Source organism: Stegodyphus dumicola, chromosome 5, assembly GCF_044657685.1.
Source record: "Stegodyphus dumicola isolate Sdum_Otavi_A_Nest chromosome 5, ASM4465768v1".
In the NCBI taxonomy this organism is placed as follows: domain Eukaryota; kingdom Metazoa; phylum Arthropoda; class Arachnida; order Araneae; family Eresidae; genus Stegodyphus; species Stegodyphus dumicola.
In genome coordinates, this window is record NC_140772.1 from 142,345,745 (window position 1) to 142,369,731 (window position 23,987).

The 23,987-nt window shown below is 34.5% G+C and overlaps 1 protein-coding gene across 2 annotated transcripts in view; it reads right to left on the minus strand.

Moving 5' to 3' along the window:
- LOC118181302 (uncharacterized) overlaps positions 1 to 23,987 on the minus strand; it is a 115,092-nt gene that overhangs the window by 86,864 nt on the left and 4,241 nt on the right. Inside the window, exons 1-6 of one of the 2 annotated variants that reach the window (XM_085817138.1) lie at positions 18,916 to 19,533; positions 18,746 to 18,816; positions 17,296 to 17,373; positions 16,984 to 17,049; positions 1,823 to 1,894; positions 293 to 356 (exon numbers count right to left, since the gene is read on the minus strand). Coding sequence is in view for 1 of the 2 variants with exons in the window: in XM_085817137.1 (XP_085673263.1) it covers positions 293 to 356; positions 1,823 to 1,894 (136 nt within the window). In the remaining variant the exon portion in view is untranslated. Of the gene's footprint in view, positions 1 to 292; positions 357 to 1,822; positions 1,895 to 16,983; positions 17,050 to 17,295; positions 17,374 to 18,745; positions 18,817 to 18,915; positions 19,534 to 23,987 lie in introns of those variants that run through there. The other variant, XM_085817137.1, reaches the window with a different exon arrangement.

A 23,987-nucleotide genomic window follows, 5' to 3' on the forward strand; every position in this document is an offset into this window, starting at 1 on the left:
TTAATAAGCCAAATCATTTTAATAGGGAAAAACCCAACAAAGTAAGTGAAAAAGTAGGGGAAAAGTAGTTTTTGATTAATATCTCTGCTAATTAAAGCCGTACGAAGACATTTTATAGCCTATAACCTTTTCTAATATATCAAAAATATTTCTTGAAAATTTCATGAGGATCGGTTAAGTAATTAAGGCGTGAAAGTATAACAAACACACAAACTCACATTCGCATTTACAATATTAGTAAGTATTGAAATTGATTCATGAAATTAATAGTTGATTTAAAAAATATTCTTACCTCTCTGCCGAGCTTCTAGCTTTGACTTTTTCAACAGCGAAACGTCCTCCATTTTCATCTGCCCCTTAAAGTGAGTAAACATAATACATAGCATGTTCAGGATTAAGTTCATCTGTACGATAGTGATTTATACATATTTAAATTTTTTTTTAATTATGAAAATTATTTTCTGTGCGGTATTCATCTTAATTTTTGAGTTATGAATGCCGAATATTTGACAGTAAAAAATGAAAATTTCTTATGTTTAAAGTTTCTTACATAATTTAACTTTCGCAATTTTTTAGCTATTTTTAGATAAAGAATATTTTTTGTATATTAGAAACGAATTATTAATGTGCTTGTTATAAAGTAAGTTCAACCTACGTATTCTGAATTTTGTAAATCTGAAATCTTAGAAAAGGATCTGTAATAAAAACTATATATTTATCACTTTGTAAAATATACAAAAATTATTTACTAACTGAAAGATGCTTCATCATATTAACGATATTTACATGTTATTTATAATTTCAAGTCGGACATTTCTGAGATTATTTTTAGTCTCCAGAAGGTTTGTATTTCGCTTGTCTAACCTAATCAGAATGTAAAAAGAGAGAGATATGTCAATCATATTTTTCAAAAATTAGCCAATCCGAGGTTAAGTTTTGTTTATTTTAATCTTTATAGCACCAGAATGTTAAGTACGAAACAAAAGTATTTTGTTATTTTGTTTCACTGCCATAGGTGGAAACGTGCAAACACAATTTATTTGTATGTTCTGAAAAAAGGAATTCATGTGATTGTATTTCCCATTCCTTATTTACATTTTAATTTCTTTATAATCAGATATGAAAAATATCCTTTAATACACCATATTGGTGCCATCTGAATGTTTAAGGCACAAATTCTTGCACAAATATTTCGTTTTATTGCTTCAAGTTTGGTCCTGTTCAATTTCTTTTTGCAGTTTGTTTAGAATATTTATATCAAGAACAGCATTCGATTTCTGTGTTTCAGTAACAGACACTTCCGCCGATGCGTGGTTAAAAAAAATTGAAGTAAAACAATTATAGACAAATAATTTGAACAAAAGACCCTTAAAAACCTGTTATTTTTATTATAAATTTATTGATTTTACTTCATTTGCTGGAGTCATTTGAATAATCAGCTGATGATAGCAAAACGATGGTTTCCCAACACTCCTCGGCGAAAGAATTCTTAGTCCAAAATACAAATGATCTTCTCGTTTCATTTAGCGCAAAAATACCTTTCAAAGAGTTATAGGAATAAATAACATTATTTATGAAAGTACTGGATATTTGAGAACTTATTTCCTTTGTTACTATATGTATGCATCTCTAATAAAAGCAAAATGCTACTTTATAAACAGGCATTTGATGTTATGTATCGTTTATAATTCACTTTCATTACTTTAACATTTTTCCTTAAAACTTTAAACGATAAATGAGAAACTTCTTAGAAGCACCTCAGATATTACGAAAAAATCAGTAAATGATTGCCAGATTTTCCCTCTTATTTACAGATTCTTACCTCTTATAGAAAATCCGAAGGAATGTTTCTCGTCTCTGATGAGAGTAACGTTAGAAACTTGTCTGTAGCTCACTGAAAGAAATTAAAATAAACCTATTAATCAAAAAACTTTAAAATTCCTTTTTATTATTTTAAGAAATTTGTCATATATTGGCAAAATTTACATGAAAGCTATTATCGTATAAAAGTAAGTTCTTTACTTGGATTATTTCGTATAAAGTGACGAGTTCAGAATAACGATAAAGAAGTTTAATAACTTCCACATTATTTACGAACAGATAATATTTACGCAGTTACAATGAGAACATCCCAAATTAAAAGTTTTCATTTGTAAACTACGGTATTGTCTATTTAAAAGAAACCTACAGTGCAGTAAGAATACATATTAATATTCACATTGCAGTATCTAATAAAGTAGCTTCATGTCTGCTTCTGTGTTTCTTGATTCTCGCCCGCTTTAATTATTCCTCTGCTGCTATCTGTAGGCCTCAAATTATTCGGTGCTATAGATTTTCTGTCTGCGTCATCTGCTAGCTTGTAAATCGTCGTCATCGTCTTCGTCATGGTTCAGTGTGTCTTCCCTTGAGGCATAATTTTCTGAACCAGGTACTTTTCCGTTTTGCCGGCGCAAGCGATAAAATCGCCAATAATGGTACAACCGATGCCAAACGGAATATTCTCGCTGGTAACCTTTAACGCCTCATTCAGATAGTTCAGTTTTATGTCTAAGGCCATTTTCGGCAATTAAATCAATTAGGATGCAATCACAGCGCTTACCCGAAGCCGAAAATATAGAAAAGGTAAAGTCAAGGGTTAAATTCATCAATTCTAATGAGAATGCATTAGCGAAGTAAAGCACTGCAGTTTTACATAATTTCTGAGTAAGCTATTCGTACGAATTGAAGTATTTCTTGCATTTAAACTTGTGTTCTAAATTAAGATTTAACTTGAAATTAATGTAGATAATTACTGAGAGCATTATATTTTTGTAGAGTAGTATACGTGAGATGAGATCGCTTGGGGTCACGTGATATGAACCGGCGAAACAGGATGTTGAACCATGAAAGCATAGTAAATTCTTAAATTAATGTCTTTTTATAAATTTATTGTCTTTATTTATTGGCTTTTTATAAAATTTTAAGCGATATTAAAATGTTTATGCCTTCAAAAAAAGAATTCTTAGGACTAACATTTTTTTAATATTTTTTGTGTGCATAATGTATGTTGTCGCCAATAAAGTCTGCTTGGCGAGATTTGCGCCGGCGAAACGGAAAAGTACCCTGAACCATGAAGAGCATTAGATATTTCTGTTTTTTTTTTTTCTTTTCTTCCAAAGACTCTTCACTATAATTGTTTCACCACTCGGAAGTTATGCACCCAAAATCCACGATCAAATCAATTAGTAAGACGAAAATAACTGCTATGTGCAAGAACCATTTTTAAAATTTAAGGCAGCTAACTTTTTAAATTCTTTCAAGAAAGGGAAAAATATGTGAATATTTAAAACAACTTCAAACCTTACTTTAAAAAGTTGGCGAGGGGGGGAAACGATGAAATATGTATTAAATACGGTAATTTGATACATAGATGACCAAAGGGAACGTTTATTTGACTAAATGAATTTAAACTTTCTCTGAGTAACAAATCTGCTACGGTTAATTACACTGGTGTCCAAAATTAAAAGAATCTGCACATTATATCGTACTACTGAGAAACTAAAGGACACATTTTAAAGCAATTTGGTATGAATACCCATTTATAACAGTGAAATATATATATACCATTCAATAGTTATTTTACATATGCATTATCATCAGTAAAGCTCTTACAACAGGGATTTTCGAAATCTTCGTTGTGATATTGTAATGCATGTGAGTCTAATATGGAGTACGGTCCCCTCTCATAGCCAGACATGGTCGCGTAGTGTGACGGTATACTGGATAGGAGGCAGTTGATGAGTGCCTGTAGGAGCCGATACCATTACTGCTGCAAGGTAGATTCCAACTCCGGGATGGTTCTCGGAGATGAAATTGTCCTTCCAACAGAGTCTCGAACATAAGTTAGGTCAGGAGATCTGGCTAGCCAATCCATACAATGAATATCCTTACTTTCCACGGAATCGTCGACCAGCTGAGCCCTATGTCGACGAATGTGTTCATTCATAAACTTGAACCCAGGACCAACTGCGCCCTTAAAAAGTCCATAGGGCTCTAAGATTCATCTTTACACCGCACAGAGCTCTAAGGTTTGGTCTAAGAATTCCTCTTTACACCGCACAGCAGTGTGCGGCCTTCCAACATAATGCCTGCCTCAGCCATTATACCAAGAGTATATTGTTTGCACCATATTAAACGCGCTGTCTTGTGTGCTGCAGTGAGTCTTCTTGCATACAGCCCTATCTCATGAAGCCTTCGGGGAACTGTAGACCGTGAAACTTGGGTTCCAGTGGCAGTATACAGCTCACGTGAGAACTGTGGAGCTCTACTCAGTGCCAATCTACAATTCTTTTTCTTCGCAGTGGATCTTGAACGACTTTGTCCAGGTCTTCTTGATATAGACGCAGTGTCCTTAAACAATTATCACAAATTACGGACGACTATGGCGATATACTGAACTCTGTAAACACTTGAGCGTGCTATTGGCCTACCTTTAATCTAAACACAATTCTCCCTCTCTTTCCGCCATCCATACATTAGTGGTTAATTATTTTACCTGATATTTTATAAAATTTACGCAACTTTTGCAAGAAGTATTGCGAATATCATGAAGGAGTACGAGCACACCAATCGCCGAAGTCTCCTCATGCGCATATATCCCCTCCACAATCACAGCTTCACAGACACGAGCATGTGCACTTTCGTATTCCATTCGGAATATTTGTATAATTCTTCGGCACCACAATTAGTACCTTTGTTTCAATGTTTTTTGTAAAAATAGATATAATTTTCAAAATCTCTTAATTTTGCTCGCGAGTGTATAGTTGTCTAGTTGTGGTAATACATGGACGGTTAACTGTTTTAAAATGGATGGCTTCGTGGAGGATTTTCTGAATGAAACTAGATTGTTTTCAAGTGTGGTGAAAATCACAAAGGCCCATCTCAGACGATTCTCCAAGACACAAATACAGACTGATTATTTAGCGCCTTTTCTCACTCAGCCACTCGTAGGCTCAGTTTGTATGAGAAAGCATTATAATATTTTTCATGAGCATGCAATTTGTAACTTAATTGCGATCAGTTTACAGTACGTATAACGTAAGTTAATAAATTTTGCTATGCTATATATATATATATATATATAAGTAATAATAAATACAATTAGTATACTTTTACCTAAACACCATGCAGTTTGCATTTTTAAAGTAATTTTTATTAAATATACTTTTAAATTGTTACATCAAGAGCATAATTTTGCATTTTTTATAAAACTAAATCAAGGTGTTCTTATCAGTTGTACATAATGAATTAAGGAAATGTTTATTTCCAGTTTATTAAGTTACAGCTTTGGCAAATAAAGGGCTTTCTTGCTATGTTAAACATAGCAAGAAAGTTTATAGTTTGGATAACGTCTCATTTTATTAGAAAATATTTTTGACGGCAAATACTACAAAGGTCTATCAGCGGCCGAACGGTACTGGAGAGTCGCTGAACACTGGTAGTTATTCTTCGGCTCGAGTCCAAGCGAACGATTTGGCTTTATGAGGGTTTTCGCAGTTTTCCCCATGTGTAATGTGGATACGAGGCAGTTTCTCTTAGAAATTTATCCACGAAGACATTCTTCTCTCCCCTTAGGTAGATAGCTCTCGAGTGCTCTGCCTTAATAAAATAAACACTACCAATGACATATGATAAATCTATTTGTTTCCAGCTAAAACTTCTAAATCAATTTATTGCAAATTCTGTAAGCTATACTTTCTAACTGCATAAATCCTTAGTTATGAGGAAAAATTACAGAGCAAACTGAAATATTAGATGGAAAAAATGCAAATAGTTGTCGTCAAGGGTGGCTATTTAATAGAAACAAATGGGGAAAAAAAAGAGAAAATATAAGGAGTTGGAAAATTTGGTCTGTGTGACTTGAAAAGTACAGCAGTGTATTCAGTATAAAAATAGGCTATAATGCATTTATAAATATCCCTAAATTTTGGGAAATCGTAGATAAATCGTAAGTGTAATATATGTTGCATTCAGTATAAAAATAGGCTATAATGCATTTATAGTAATTCCTGAAGTTTGGGAAACCGTAGACAAATAGTAAGTGTAATATAAATATAATAGTTTTTCTATTACCTACTTACTACGAGTACTGAAGCTTTGACACATATGGCATGTAGTTCAATAGTTTTTCTGTGCTACGAGAGGTTAACTGAGATTAATAACTAACAAATCTCTGTAGCTGCCAGCGTTTATTAAATAAAATGGGTTGTATGTCGTAAGACTTTCAGAAATTCACGGTGGGTTATCGAATCGACAACTCTGACCTAATAATACTCTGACCTAATCTGCAGATAACTTCTTGCTTTGTAAAAGTGTGGCTTCCTGCAGTAAAGTAGAAGTATTTAAAGCCTTTTCTAGTGTAAAATAATGAGTTAATTTCAAAAGTGCTTACGGTCTTTCAGAATGTTGGGAAGATTTTAAAAGCCAGTTTTAATGATTACCGGCTGGTGGAGAGAGAATAAATTTTATTCTTCATAGCATTTAGAATGGAAGAAGAATTTTTTTATTAGAGAGCAACAAATGCTATGACTTCCTTTTCTGAATGAGTTATTTTGCATTCAGAAAATTTCTTCATTTTAGAATTCATTTACCTATATGGAAGCAGTATAATTTTGATTAAAGGAAATAGTATTAACATCTTCTAAGATTGTGAATGCGTTTTGAAAGTTACTGTCTCTGTTTAACCTGCAATTCAGAGGATTTCCGAGATGGCCTTGCATTTAGCTGATGTTATTAATGTTTTACACTGAATACCTGCTTGGCAGACGAAAGTTAATTTGCACTTGGCCAATTCTTACTCTCTTTCTTGTCCTGTTTCATTAAGTGGGAAAACGTAAGAGTAGTTATCAAATAACTTACAAATTTTTAATGATTTATTATCTTCTTCCTCACAACAGCCTGATTTTTGATTGCTTCAGAGGACTTCTCGTCTAATGAGTATTTGCATGAGCAGACTCGTATGGGTTATATTTATGATCGAGTTTGTAAGTGTAAAGAGGAATGAAAATACTAAGATTGTTCAGTAGTCCTGCAATAAATCCCACCCATACTACCATCGAAAGCTACACATACTTTGGTAACTCATTGCATGAGACGAAACAATATTCTGATCTACTGCTAATTTGTAGGCTTGGACGCGTTTACTTACTCAAAAATACGAATAAAAATAAATTAAACCAGATGCGAATGTAAAACTGGATTGGATTACATATATTATTAAGGCAAAACGCACAAGCCTATCTGCCCTAAAGGAACAGATACCTTAATGGAAGACTTTTAAGGGATTTCTGGCCTGTACTCAGTTACACAAGTGAAAAACAACGAAACCTACCTTACAGACAGCTCGTTCGCAGAAATTTAAGCCGGAGTCAAATTATCAGTTATCACCAGTTTTACCATTTGATCGCTGGTGAGCTCACTCTAAAGTGATAATCTTGCCGTGAAATCTAATAACTTAACTCACTATGCATATTAGCAACTGTCCCGTCAATAGGTCCTGCCTATTATGCGCTAAAAAAATGCATCACTGAGAAAATTATCGGATTTGATAGTTAATGGGTATCTTTCCAAACTAGAATATAAGGTGTGCATGGATTATATTTACATTAAGAAAACAGCTTATCGTACACATGGAATTATCTCATAATACTCTCATTACTTTCTATATGCTAAATTTCCGAAGGTTTTTTTCGAAATAATTTTTGGTACCTGGGTGTGCGAAAATCATTAAGTATTTCAAAGGAAAGAAAGTACATTTTCACAATACACAATTTCGAATTGTAATAAAAAAATTTTCACTTCAAAATAAAGGAAATTCAAGTATAGTATTTTAAAACTGATTATCTATAGCTCCGATCTCCGTAGAATTATGTTTTTAGAATATTTTCGACAATACACACGACAACAGACATTCGAGTTTGGTTTGTTTCGTTTGATTATGGGCATTGAGGGCTATCTGTCTAAGAGGAAGGATGTTTCCACGGAAAAGTTTCTAAGGGAAACCGACTCGTATACGCGTTAGGGGGAAACTACGAAAACGCATATATGCAGCTATCCGAACTATTCTAACTCCGAACCGAATTATCAGTGTTAAGAGCGTTTAATACCCCTTTCTCATGTCGATTTTTAATAACAGATGGTGCTACGAACGTTGAGCGCTAAAGACTCAAATCTGTAAGACTACCTACAGCCCGGTTACTATGGCAACGACGCTTCCCTTTCTTTGTACTCGTTTGGCGGGAAAGTGAGTAAGCCATAAAACACTTAAACACATCCCCTCAGTTGAACAAAAGGACCTGCTGTCATTTCTTCCGTCTGTGACTCAGACTGCAGGGTATGTTTTGAACAGGAATAGAACTTTTTCACTTTTGTGTTGAATGAAAGATATCTATGAGATACGTGCAGCAGTCGCTATTTCTTTCGCAAAATTTGTTCATCACGCTTTTCAATGTTGCGTAATGTTTCATAATTTGCCGTTATTCTGCGGAAGAAAACAGTTTTTAAAAATAACTAGATTTTTAAGCATTTCGGTAATTTCATCGCGACATAAAAATTATATATAAATGAATTTATACTTGATGATATGTGTATATATAAATAGCATGCACATAATATTCCATTTACTTATCCATCCATAACATTCCATAAATATGTGTTAGCACTTTCCAAAGCTTTATATATATTTTTTACTTGTATTATAAAATCGTATAACACTCCTAACTATTATTTTTTTATTTCAAAAGTGGATAAATCATTATCAAATTTTTCTAGTACACGGCACATTATCTGAGATCCGCTTTGAATGAAAACTACATAAAGTGTTATAATGAACAATCAGTTTCAAGATTTCACTTGATACTGAAATGCATAAAATCAAATTGCGTTTCTATGTTTCAGGTTTATAAAATACAGCTGATAATTGAAGGGGTAAAGTACAAGCTGATAATACATGATAAGGGGGAAGAAATTCCTAAATTACAAAATTGAATATTATATTTTACTAAAGTAAAATGATACATATTATAGATACATCCTAAAAAACGATAATATTTATATATATATATTGTATATATATATATTGTATATCGTATATATATATATTATATATTTATATGTATATGTACTCTTTTCCGGATGCAACTGTAATTACGTACTGAGCTGGTTTATCATCTTCCTGTAGCGACGCATTTGGATTTGCTGTGAATGAATTTGTTTCATTTAACAGGAACAAATAGGAAACAGAATATTGAAAATTGAATTTGTTTTAAGCATTAGTAATTTATATATGTTAGATTGACTAAAAAGAGTATATTCATGCATAACGTATAAATAAGCGAAGTGAATACTTTTTGGCAATCATCTTTCTAGGATGATCATTTTTGAAAATAACCAGTACTGTTGATAACATAAACACCGGTACGATCTATCTGCCGAAGGAAAAGGATGCCTTCGTGGAAGACTTTCTAAGGGGAATTGACTCCTATGCACGTTACACAGGGTAAAACCACGAAAGCGCAGCCAGTCGGGCCGAGCTACTGGTGTTCAGCTACTTTACTGCTTCGTGCCTCATTTCAGAGCGGATTCGCTATATATGAAACAGAGCAATATGCTGTTACCGTATTTAGCAGCCTGCCTTTTTCCTTGACCTACCATAAAAAAATAAAATAGCAAAATTATAACAGCGTTTCTAAAAAGATGCTTTGCTATATTCTCATTAAATCTTTATCATTTTGCGCTACTAAAAACGAAGTACGATTATTTCAAATTCAAAATTTTATAACATTACTTTACAGAAAGTGATCTCATGTCTTCTAAAAATGAAACCCCACATCTGTTTCTATCCAAGCGGCTTACTTTCTAGACAAAGTAATTTCAGTGTAACGTACGTTCAGTTTTATCTAACTTTGAACGAAAAAAAAACTATGTACATAACAGGCAAAGATATTAACAGCACATAAATTTACTCAATTATATTGGATTACCAGAGGAGAAAAAAATAATCCGATGAGATAATTCTCTGAGAATTCATAAACGCTAAATTAAGAATAAATTTTATAAAATGTTTGCTAATGAATACATGTATTTGCATAGTAAGTTTCCTTTTTTAAAAATTTTTCCATCTTTATCACGTTTATCGGAGTGTCGTATTTAACTTCACAATTATGCTCCGAAATTTCATTGCTGTAGATTGGATGATTACCAATATATAATCCTACTAGTAACCAGAGCCAGTATTAGAGGTTTTTGCTGCTCACTACAATATCTGTGGCTCTTACTTCTGCCACGCGCCGCCAGTGGCTGAGTGGTTAAGAATATTGATTACTGGAAGTTAGACCTGGTTTCGGTTCGATCCCAGGCGAACCAGCTGGCTGCATGGTTTGTTTTCCTGTTGTGCAACATGAATACGAGCCAGTTTCCTTCAGCAATTAGGCTCACCCGCGCCCAAGCGGTTAAATCGCTGAACACTGGTAGTTCCGACCTGGGTTCGAATCAAGGCGAACGGGCTGGCTACATGGGCGTTTTCATAATCTTCCCCGTGTGTAACGTGTATGGGGAGCTTTGCTATAAACTAAACTAAGCCTTCAGAAACTTCCTCCACGAAGGCATCTGCTATCTGCCACCTCGTGGCTTTGCTATATTCAAAGAGCCTAACCCAATTCTAGCACTCAGTTCCTCTCTAAATTCTAGCGGGCGAGCGCTAAAGTCGCCTATTACTGGTAGTTCAACCTCGGCACATTATCTGAGTTCAGCTTTGAATGAAAAGACTACTGAACTATTTTGAATGAAAAGACTGTGGTTAAAACTACTGAACATGCACTAGCATCTCGTTGTATCCTTTACTGTCAAGGGTTTTACCTTTCTCCATATACTATTTGTGATTAATACCACGGCAATCCCACCAAATACAAAAGAATGATCTTTTTGTTAGTCAAATTGCGCTTTACGATGCTGCCAACGGACTCACGGGCGCAGATCAACTAAATTTTTGGCCTATGTTGTTAAAATAAATTTATTTTTCAACACAAGTGACTATCTGGTCCAGAACTTTAATTTTGCGTTGATATTCGAGAAGAATAGTACAGGCTCGAACACGTCTGACCTTATCTGCTTGAGTCAGCTCATGCGGCGCACAGCTGACGTTTATGTGATGCATAGTGCGACTAATGGAGAGATTCATTTTTATGGGGCCCACCAGCGGCCGAGCGGTAAAGTCGCTGAACACTGGTAGTTCGGTCCGAGGTTCGAATTCCGCGAACGGGCTGGCTGCATGGGAGTTTTCGTGGTTTTCTCCTTGAGTAACGTGTATACGAGCCAGTTTCCCTTAGAAAGCCCTCCATGAAGGCATCCTTTCCCTTAGGCAGATAGCCCTAGTGTGCTTTGCCATAATTAAATACACCAACACCAACCATTTTTATGGATAATACCACGGCAATCTCACCAGATCCAAAGCATGATCTTTTCGTTAGTCAAACTACGCTTTGCGACGCTGCCGACAGGCTCACCGGGCGTAGACCAGCTCCCTTTTCGACCTGTATTGTTTGTGTAAACTTGTCTAACTTTGAACGAAAAAAAACTATGCATATAACACGCAAAGATATTACAGAACATAAATTTACTCAATTTTATTGGATTACCAGAGGAAGAAAAAATACTCAGATAACTCTCTTAGAATTTAAACGCTAAATTAAGAATAAATTTTATAAAATGTTTACTAATAAATACAAGTATTTTAAATAATAAATTTTTCCATCTCTACATATACCACGTTTATCGGAGTGTCGCATTTGACTTTGCAATTAAGCTCCGAAATTTCCTTGCTGTAGCTTGCATGATTACCAATATACTTACAATCCTACTAGTAACCAGGGCCACTATTAGGGATTTTTGCTACTCACTACATTATCTGTGGCTCCTACCACACGCCACCAGTGGCCGAGTGGTTAAGACTACTGAATACTGGAAGTTCGAACTGGTTTGTGTTCGATGCCAGACAAATCAGCTGGTTGCATTGTTTGTTTTCACCGTGTGTAACATGAATACAAGCCAGTTCCCTTCAACAATTAGGCCCTCCCGCGGTAGAGGAATTAAATCGCTGAACACCGGTAGTTCCGACCTGGATTCGAATCAAGGTTAACGGGCCGGCTGCATAGACGTTTTCATAATTTTCTCCATGTGTAACGTGTATGGGAAGCCAATTTCTCTAAGAAAGTTCAACATGAAGGCATCCTACTGTGCTTTGCCATAATAACCTAATCTAAGCCTTCAGAAAATTCCTCCACGAAAGCCTGCCATCTTAAGAAGGTAACCCTCGTGGCTTTGCTACATTCAAAGAGCCTAACGCAATTCTAACAATCAGTTCCTCCCTAAATTCTAGCAAGCGAGCCGCCGAACACTGGTAGTTCATCCGGAGTTCAAGCCTCGATGAACGAGTTGGATGCATGACCGATTTTGGTGTTTTCCAAATTCACCTGCTTTGGCGTAATCAAACTCTATAATTCTAAACAAACTGACGTTCGGTTCGGCTCTAGCACCACGTTCCAAATTATAATTACAGCTCAACAAATAAATGTCTGGCGTATACATTCGAATAATCTAAGTAAAAAAAAAAAAGGGGGGGGGGCTTTTTAATTTCTTCCTCAACCAAGCATGCATGCACATAAAGCAAATAAAGAAAAACTTATGGAGTGCAACAGGCTTCTAATCCATAGTTAGTGATCGCCATAATTGGGAGCTATAAATACGCTATATTGACGGGAAGGAGAAAATTTTACTTCCTGAGTGAGCTAATTCAGAACTAGTGTTATTTCATCTGTCATCTTAAATTTAAGATGCCTAGTTACGTGACTAACAAAAACCTAGTATTTATATGAAGCTTGATAAAAATCAAAGTTTTGAAGACGGTATATGGGATCACGTTCGGTTGATTACCATTATGATCAGTAAATAACAGCAATTTACTGATGTCTTTCTTATCTTTATATTCAGATGTAGTTTTCAGGGCAACTAGAGAAAATTTATTAATTACTTTTATTATTTTTGATACTTTATACGTACGAAGATACATACTAGGAAGAGAGATCTAACTATTATGTTCGAACAAATAAAAATAAATCGTGACGTGAAGACCCTAGAGATACGGCTTCTGATTGCTATTCAAATTTTTCCGTATTAGTAGCGATATAATCGAATAATCTTTCAAAGATTATTGTTTACCGATTTTAGGTAACAACTAGAAAACATTTTTTCGAACTTATCCTCAAACAAGTTTGCTATTGGTAACGAATACTGCTGTATCATGAATCAGGTACGGCGCTATGCATTTTGCTGACTTTGTATGCAATAAATTCTGTTGTCAAGTGCCCTTCCCCCAAAATTCTAAAATTTTATTGCTTGATGCTTCGCTGAATTTTACAATTTTGCTGTACCTAAATTCTGCCGTACCGGCAGTGTTCATGATTTCAAATCCCCCCCCTCCCCGAGATTTACTGTGTTATCTGAAAAACAGCTCACAAGTTGCTAAAAATAGCTATAAAACTGGTTCCACAGCTTTTAGCAACGGCCTCCCGTTGTGCGTTGTGGAAACTCAGCTTTTGAAAGAAAAGGAAGGGGAATAATTTCTCCCTGACTACAGTATAGATCAGTTCCGTGACTTTGTTTGAGCTACTGCAAAATGTTCTGAAGTAAACTTTTTTTCTGTTTCGGCAACATTCATTTTGAGAATTCAACACCTGTTCATTAGCCCTTAGTAATTGACAGAAATGCTTTTAGAAAGTAGTGGGTTCATCGATACCAACAAAGTTCATTGATACCAACAAAATGGTTGGTATCAATGAACTGGGGATACGTTAGTTTCAGTTGTTGAGTTCAAATGAACCTTTCAAATACCAAAATAGTCCCTTTGCATAATCGAAAGGATTTCATCTGAGAATAATTTTTCTACTTAAAAATGAGTTTTGCAGTACTTTTTAAATACTACTTGTATTTTTATTTTCGAAAATTTTCATAAATATTATAATTATTTCCAATTTTGATAACTCGCAGAAAAAACACAATTTTCAAGAAATTTTTTTATTATGGTTATTCAAACTTATACTAATATACAGCATCTTTTAGAGACGTCTCAATGAAAGCCAAATCATGCACAAAATTTACACCTGAAAAAAAAAAAAAAAAAAAAAAAAAAAAATGATAAAATATTTTTAACACCATATTCTCGAAAACAGAGTACATCACATACCCCCCCCCCCAAAAAAAAAGAGAAATTACAAGAAATACAAATTTCTAACAGAAAAATGCATTTTCAAACAGCTGAAATTGTTTCACAAATTAATAATGCAGATAGCAAATGTAACATATGGCACTATTGCCACTCAGTGTAATCTCTGCATATCCTAAATTCTGCTGGCTGATGTCTTCGTAAGTTCTGAACATTTTTTTGCCTCTAAATTCTGCTGCTCAGTGCCCTCTGCTAAATTATAAAATTTTGCTATGCACTATTATCTAAATTCTAAATATTTTGACTACCACTGGTTGCACAGGCCCTGATCAAAGCAAAGAGGCAAGATGCTACCTGCTATTGATAAACTGCCTTATAAATACCACAGATCTAAATAAATATCAGTTTTATTTCCAAAACAGAATTATCTCACAGCTAAAGCATTGCCTTTGCAGAAAATCTTCTAAATGGAAATAGAATTGCATCCACATTACATGTGCAGAATCCCAATAATTCATTATAAACATAGTTCCAAACCATAGTTAGGCTTAGAACCCACAACAGTATTCTTCTTGGAAGTCTTCCTAAGGAAATGGTAGTATATTCAGGGAACATGTGGGCAAAATCATGACAGTATATCACAAGCGTAATTCTTGACCATACATACTAGAAAGATCACAGAAATTCCTCAGGGGAAGCTAGATTCATATAACAAAATTTCATGCAACATATGGCATATGGGAAAAAGCAAGGCACATTATAATCACTAGCATAGTTTATACCCAAATGAGTCGCAGATGGTGCACTATGTGCTCACAGCTGATTATCACTAATGCAGATATATATCTACTAATATTTAGAAGATGATGTCAGATCAGAATTGCATGAGAAATAAATCAAAAATCATCAATCAGATGCAGGAAATTGGTTTCAATCTGAAACAGCAGATGGATAATTGAAAAGGTTAGTAGAATTACCTTTTTTTCAGAAGCAGTATCTTCACAGAGGATATCCTAAGAGAAAACTAATATACACATCACGCTTGATTTATACCATAGTACCACAACATAAGAATAAGTTAGACCCTTTATACTCCAGTCTTTCAACAGTAGTAGTGATTTTGAGATCTTCCTCACAGAAATGGCTGGCATTCATGTTACATAGGAGTAAAACCACAATACTTCACTGCAAGCGCAGTTTACAGCAATAAATGGAAAGAAAGGTCTTCAGAGATGTCACTGAGAAGCCAAATGGCTAAACGGCAAATTCAAGTTAAAATTTTCAATAATTAATGTTGGCCAGATTAATTTGGAATAATTCTGCCTTCATATGTTTATTCACCTCACCAAACTCTTTATTATTAAACAATATTTACAAAATATATGTAGTTTATAACAAAAATTCTACAAATTCAAATACAGAGATTTCAAAATACAATATTTGTACTGATACAATAAAGCTAAAAAATACTTATTCACACCCAGAAAACTCAAATATACAATTGTTATTCAGAAGAAATGCAGTAAACAAAAAAAATAAACAAGAGACTTATAAAAGATAAATACAGTCAAAAGTCGTTAATTCGGACACCCATAATCTATAATCCAGACCTCAAAGCTAAAATCTTTCTGCACATGCGCCGCGTTGATGCATGCGCATAGGCGTTCACGCGTGCGCTCAAGACCTTTACGACTGCGCATATGCATCTGTGCCGTTGTATAAATGTCATAATTCCCAACTAACAACGCTTCGTAGTCAGACCTTGCTATGTCACAAAAACTAGTTTGGGCATTAAGCTTGAAGTTTTCAACTTTGTGCCGACTTGATATAAGAGTCGGCCAATCAGAGCATATACATGAAACTTATTGAGAGAGAAAGCTGTAGACACATACATGCATGCACAAATTTAGCTTCTCTAATTGGCTATGGCTTAGACCCTCTCTCGCAGGTGTGAATGGAACTCCCACATTTTATGCCTTATGATTATGCGTCTATGACATTTATACCATCATCTGAACAGAGCCTTAGGATGGCATACTAAGAAGATGCAATGTCTTGTGGGGATAAGCAATTTATACTCCTAAGCCTAAAAAAAAACTTGGGGGAAAAAAGATCACATGACTTAAATTTGTTGTCTAATTGCTCTAACTTGAGGCACATTACGAGAGGAAAGCAAAGGTAGTAATCAGAATTATTTAAAAAATTTTATACTTATATTTTTCTTAAAAATTCTGTAAAATAATAAAATTTTTGGCTTTCCTCAAATAAATATATATGGAAAAAATAATAGCCACATAATCACAGATTTCATTTTGTTATATTTTATTAACAAAATTTAAATTATTAAAAATCTCTTTCATGAAGGGAACATAAAACATCATGAAAACAATGAAAAAGAAGCAATATTTAAAAAAGATAGTAGGCTTATTGATGAGGCTCCCATCAAAAGAATCGAACCCCAAAATATTTTCATTTGCTTCAGTGTCCCGTCTGAAAATTTCACTGATTTCAATGAATATATTTTTAAAAAAATCTTTTATTTTCAAGTTCTTTCATGCAAAACGTCCAAATTTGGTACAAATCAAATTCATCCCCCTCTTTTTGATAGCTACAATATTATATTTAACAGTTTTAATAGCTATCAGTATGTAAACAACATAATGTAACACCATAAAAGAAAAACATAAATGATGACATTTTAATTTTGGCATAGAGAAATACATATTTACCCCAAAAGAGAGCTTGTATTTCTACCTTCTACGTCAGAGTCAATAACTGAAATGTCCAGATCAGAACTGAGAAGAAAAGAACCATAATTAATTTAATTAAGATACAATAACACGCTGACCAAGTATTAATTTAGAAGTCAAGCAACAAAAATCAGCATCATATTTCGAAATACTCACTATTTGAAAATATAACGCTGATTTTGGTTGCTTGACTTCTAAATTAATACATAATTAGTTAACCATAATTAAGTAACTGTAAGAGTTTCAATATCATGCACAGCTAATATCTATTTTTGAAATAAACCAACTTACCTCAAGAAAGCCTGGTTTGTCTTAGGAACATTAGCTGTAACTTCTGGCGTAGAAAAGTCAAATTTTTCACTTCCAGACCTAAGAATGAAAGAAATAAACTGCTATAACATAATTAAAAAAAAAACATGAATAAATGAATAACACATAACAAATTTAAGCATTAAGCTATGTATGACTACCACCCATCTCAGACAGTGCGACAGATATTGCTGTATACTGTTTCGCCATACCTTGTGTAGCTATTATATCATGCTGTATAACCGCAGTTTAGAAAAATTACAAAATGTGTTATTTATATCTATCTAAAATGGTACATTACTACATGATTTGTAAGAATAAATTAGAGGGTTCTGCGAATGAAATTCCTTCCAATTAAAAAATGTAGGAATAAAGAAAATGCAGGAATTGCAAATGCAGAAATGAAAAAGGGATTATATTTTTTGCACGGAATCCAGATGACATATTTTTCAACATTTTAGAAATTTCAATATTAATTTTAGGGGCCTAAAATATTAGGCCCCTAAAAGCAGAATATAGTTTTTAAATGTTCAGACAATCTTCCTATGAGAAGAATTCCTTTGAGAAGTACACATCTGAACCACAATTAAAAAACATGTACAAGAACAGAGCTAAGGACTTCTGTTTGCAGAAAGTCTGTCACATAACATATGAAAAGTTTCTTATTGGTAGATTTTTTATCAGACAGATATTTTATTGTTATATAGAGAAAGCATTCACTCCTTTTCTACTAGAGATAATTCAATTTGGACAATGGCAAAAAGGCTAAGCAAGCCTGAGCGTATTGGTCCCATTCTTGGCACTAGTATGGTTTACGCTCAAAATACACGGCAGATATTTTCTAATTACCTGCATCCCAATATCAATTCAATTCAGCTTTTGGTGGAATTTACCATTTGTGACATATTTTTCAAAAACTACACTTCACAACATGCATACATGACAAATACACAGAACCATAAATAAACAAGCAATAATATATATTTATATATAAATTTTACTAAATGATTATAAAATGTTCCAACGCTAAAAGAAAGTTTTAACATCCAAGTAAATGACATAATAAAAAAAAGCAAGTTGAACAGCGAGCACATGAATGAAATGTGCATACACCTGTAAAAATATACCATAGGTAACTGACAAAGCATTTCGTAGCAAACATATGACTATAAAATTTCCAATAATAGAATGTAATGATGGAGAATTCAATTTAGATCGCAAGAACATGCTCATACTTTTGAAAAGATTCAATTATTTCAGCAATTCCTTGTGAATTGGAATTTACCCTTTCAATATTTCCCAACAATTTAGTGTGAATGGAGGAATAAATTGTTATAACAGAATTGAACAATTATTAGCATCCCCTCATACACACACACAAACATACACATACAAAAAAAAAAAAAAAAAAAAAAAAAAAAAAAAAACTTACTTTGTAAAAAAAAATCATCCGGGCAATGATTCTTCTTTGACACAGATGCAGTTGTATCAATAATTTCTGACCTTCAATAAAAAAAAAATACGCATATTTTACTTCGGAATTAACTTACTACGAAATCATAAATACGAGGTAGTCGATATAAAGAATAAAATATTTCTCACCTTTCGAAAACATCCGCTTGTTCGGAATCTTCCACATCTCGGGAATTTAATTTCATATTTTTTTCTTGAGCTTGACGCTTTCGCTGAATTCTGGATCTCTTATTAACACCAGGATGTTTTTTCGGTCGTCCTTGATATTTTCGCATATTTTTGCTAACTGACCACAGTACAAATAAATGTAAACAAACCGAGTGCGGAATAGCAATGCAATAGGGTTGCCGTAAACGTCATTCCGCTGACACTGTTTAGTGAAAACTGTGTATAAAGGAATATATGAAACGCTTCTAAATATTATTTAGAAAAAAATATGATTTATAACTGATATCAAAATCAATTACTTCGTGAATTTTTGCAGAAATAAGATTACAATGCTAAATTTTAACTCGTAGCGCCATCTATTGATGGCTTTCCAAACTACACATTAAAATTACGTATTTCAAACTAATTTTTTTAAAATATAATATTTAAGTAAATTTCATTCCAAACCTGATTCTAACATTTTGATTCCAAAATTGACCTATTGCTTTATATTTCTGCCAAATTTCACGCAACATAGTTTCTTAATTAGCGATTCTGCGTGTAAACAAATTTTTAGTATTGTAATGCTGCTGTAGTAGACCACCTTAAATGACTTTACCATTCGACCGCTGGTGGGCACACACATTCCAGGCATGCACGTGTTCGAGTACAAGTGGATTTGCAAGATTTCAATTTATTCGCTATTTCGTTGAATACTCCCTCCTTAAAATAATTTTTTAGGCTGTAACTAATCGTAATGGGGCTGCGGAATTTATAAAACGCTTCTGCTTAGTATTAATTATGACCAGAAGAATACTTTTGAGCCGTAAAAAAAAAACCAAAAATGTTTTTCGCGAAACTTTCTGATTACCTCCACAATAATTAAGTTCACCAATAATAAGTTGGCGACTTTTCGTGGAGGTGCTGATAGCCAAAACCCAGTAGGTAAGCATTAGTCAATTTACTATAACAATGTACTGGTGTGGTGTATTTAATTACGGCAAAGCACACTAGGGCTATCTGCCTAAGGGGATGGATGCCTTCGTGGAGGACTTTCTAAGGGAAACTGGCTCGTATACACGTTACACATGGGGAAAACCACGAAAACACCCATGCAGCCAGCCTGTTCGCGAGATTCGAACCTCGGACCGAAGTACCAGTGTTCAGCGACTTTACCGCTCGGCCGCTGGTGGGCACAACAATGTACTAAAGAGCAAATTTATTCCTCGCAGCTTTCTGGCGACTTGCACTTAGACATACAAACTATACGGCTCCTGGCGTACATAATCAGTCTTCATAGTAACTAAAATTACTATCAGTTTTTCTGGGTAGGTTCAAGCCCGGCAAGGGACTATACCGGTACTGTCTGCCCCTCTGTTGTGGAAAGGCTGCGTGGTTAGATATTGAAGGTTGTCCTTGGAAATTGGGCCGTCACCACCAGAACAGTACAGGGGTTTCGGCAACCCCTTCACACAGCAGAGGACAGTCTTTGAACCAAAGTTCGTTTCGTTCTCTTTGTAAGTAACCGGCTGTAGCCCGGTCGCCATTGGCTTGCGTGCTTAAAACTTCGACTGCGTGCAGTTTTGTTCCCCTGGGTTAGCCGGGATGGATTACACCTCGTTGGATCGCTTCTGGAGAAGATGGCGCAATTAACTGTTTAAAGGCTTGAAAAAGGCTGAGGTCTGGGAGTCTCACTCTCTGGTGTACTGAAGAGCAAATTTGGTTTTCCTAGTAAAAGTCTTCATAGAAAACTTTAAAGATTTCGGCTCGTGTTTACTTTATGTACACGTAAAATAACGAAATTTTATTTTTCGTTCCGGAAACAGCCAGAGGCGTAGCTAAGGTTTTCAGCGCCCGGGGACAACTGAAGATTTTGCGCCCCCTTCTGTGCGCCAAAAATGAAAAATACTTAATTCTAAAATAATGTTGTCTTTCAGGGTACTTCTTAATTACCCGGAGCTCGGAGATGCATCTCGAAAAATCTATTAGCTTTTTTTCGGTGATGAAATCTTTCTTTAAAAATATTTCTGACGGAGACTATTTGACAGTCGCATTCAAAATATCTTCAAATAAGTTGTTATTGCCTGTAGCATATCTTTTCTTTTATATTAAATAAGCAAAACGACAAGTGAAGGCAATAAGTGATAATACGTCACCACTTCTTCCATTTTGCTGATTCCGACACACGTTCAGTTGCTAGCGTTTAGATACCAGTCTCCTCACCTCCCTTAACAAAGGGAGCATAAGAACATTAACAAGAAAGGGAAAGAAATAAGAATCTTCTATGTAGAAGAGTCCGGGACATTATCTAGGATTGAACAATGCTTGCAAGAATGAGAGTCTCGAATGATATTTTTGATGATATATTAGAGAGTATATCAGATAACCAATAAATACTTTCCAAATTAGCCGCCAGGATGCGAAATTGTTTAATAACTCTGACTGCCGTACCGAGAGGCCTGTTTTCAAATCTCGGAGAAGAAATGGATAAATTGTGTGTCCCTTCATAGGATGCAGCAGTGGCTCACTTATTAAGTACCTCCATAATTAAAGAGACGATAGCTTCCGGTCTTAGTAGTGGACAATGTATATGATGGCTAATGCCCGCCACTGGGGGGGGGGAGGGGAAACTTTCCAAATTATCAAATCATAATTCGTTATCGTGTGATACATAAAACCGTAGTAAAATATATATAGTAAGTATATACATTTTTTTAAAATTTAGACTTAATAAATGCCGCTATGGCTTCTGCAGGGCGGACATCATACTGCAAGGGCTTTTTCGCGGTCAGTAGTCCTCCTTAGCAGTGTAAAAAAAAAAGTAAGTATAAATATATAAAGGTTATATAGAACACAGAAGGAAATTATTATGTAGAAAAGTTTCAGAATACTCTTCTTATTAATTCTGTTTTGTACATTTTTATTTACTGTTTAGGTTATCAATAAATTAACTAAAAACGTTATTTATACTTTACTGAAAACGAGATATTCTAACCTATTTTATGTGTATACGGTTAAGCATTTGTCTATGCTTAACCGTGCTAAATTTTTGTCAATAATATGATGTTAAAATGTTTTAAATATAGGTAAGTTTGGTAGGTCAATAAACAATTTTCAATTAATACCCATGTGTTTAGTTTGCTAAGTACTTCAGTAGAATAATAATGGCTAGTTAGCATGAGTATATTTAGATGTTAGGACACATGCCTTGTAGTCAAGTAGCTTCAAAGACGATATTCATTCAGAAACTGGCTCCTGTTTATGTAACTCGCGGAATGAAATAAGGAAAATTCAAAGCAGGCAACTATTCATTTATGTGGAATATCGACAGTGTATTGAAATGATAAGGTTATTCTGCCTCTTGATTAATTCATGTTTTTATTCGTTTTTCATCGCATACAAAGAGTTCGTTGGTCTCTTTCTATACACTGATGAGAGATAGGCTGAGTTATATTTGGCCCTTTGCCCTCTGATACTGCTTTCTAAGTATGCGAATATTTCACGATTTTTACTGAAACTTTGAAAAGTACTTTTTTCTGTGACTTAATTTCATTTCATGTAATATGTTAGTATTCATCATTTCAGCAAATTAGCTGCAAATTTCCGAAGTCCCGATTCCAGTGGCGAAGTTCACTGAACTCCCACATCGTTGTAGAGGTGTCAATAAAATTGTGATTTGTTAATTTAAATGCATTTTCAGGAAGTCCTAGGTAATTGTTAATAACTGCAAAATACTCAAGAGGCCTGTCTGTTTACGGGAGTCTTTCTAGGAGCACTTTCTGTCTAAAAGAAACTGATTGTGATTTAATGCACGCATTAAAGATAAAAATCATTTTGACGAGCGATTCATCACACGATCTAATCTAATTTAATGAACCTGGCTAGGGCAGCATTTAGTTGATATCCGATTAGTTTTTCTGGCATATTGTTAGAGTCATGAGCTTGCTCATGTGCGTAAGAATTCCTCAATTTGGGGAGATAATATGGAGAATATTTTCTTGATTTTCGTCTTCGGTTTTATTCTGTAGAATGCTGCTAAAACCGTGTCTTCTATTAACTTGGGTGACATTAGGTTTCGGAAAATTTATTTGAGGGAAAATTTTCATAATTTTTCTCCGGCACTGGGTTTCTAGCTTGCTTCGGAATCTTAGGGGTTGCGTTTCGCTGTATCTTATTCTTATTAATTTCTGCAAGTCTCTGTTGATATTCCAAACATCCGGTGTATGAAACTAACGTGGTTTAAATTACAGAAAACGGATTTAGGGGAATCTTCCTTCTTTAGATTACATTCGTTGGTTCTATGATTTAGGCCGACCAGCGGCTGAGCGGTAATATCGCTGAACACTGGTAGTTCGATCCGAGGTTCGAATTCCGCGAACGGGCTGGCTGCATGGGTGTTTTCGCGGTTTTCCCCATGTGTAACGTGTATACGAGCCAGTTTCCCTTAAAACGTCCTCCACGAAGGCATCCTTTCCTTAAGGCAAATAACCCTCGAGTGCTTTGCCGTAATTTAATAAACCAAACCTGTGATTTAGTCCGCATTTACAGAAACGTGCTGAATGACATCTGTGCTGTGCATGCCCGTACCTCTGGCATTTATAGCTCTGGGTAGGGCGCTTTTCTGAACTTTGGTACTTCGCTATCCTGACGTTGAATCTAAAGATGTTATATTAAATATAGTATTTCATTCAAGGCTATTGTCTAATTCTAGAAAATACAGAGGCAATTTTTCATAGGTATCTCCGGATCTTCTTGTAAACTGTTTTGCTTTCCTAACAGGAAATTTTTTTTTGCGTTAGATTTTTGAAAATTTCTTCTTCTGGGATAATTTCTGGAATATTCTCAAGTACAGCTTTAGTGGTTCTTTCATGGTCAAATAAGTAGGTATAACTTCTTTTTAATTGATCTGACTTTAGCGTAATATTTCTATGGTCTTTAGTATTTTTCGGAAAAATAAATATGGCATTTCTTTTAAGTTGGGATTCATATTCGGCAATGCAAATTTGTCTTAAAATGCTATCGAGTTCTAAACAGTTCAGCTTTTCCTGTGTGAT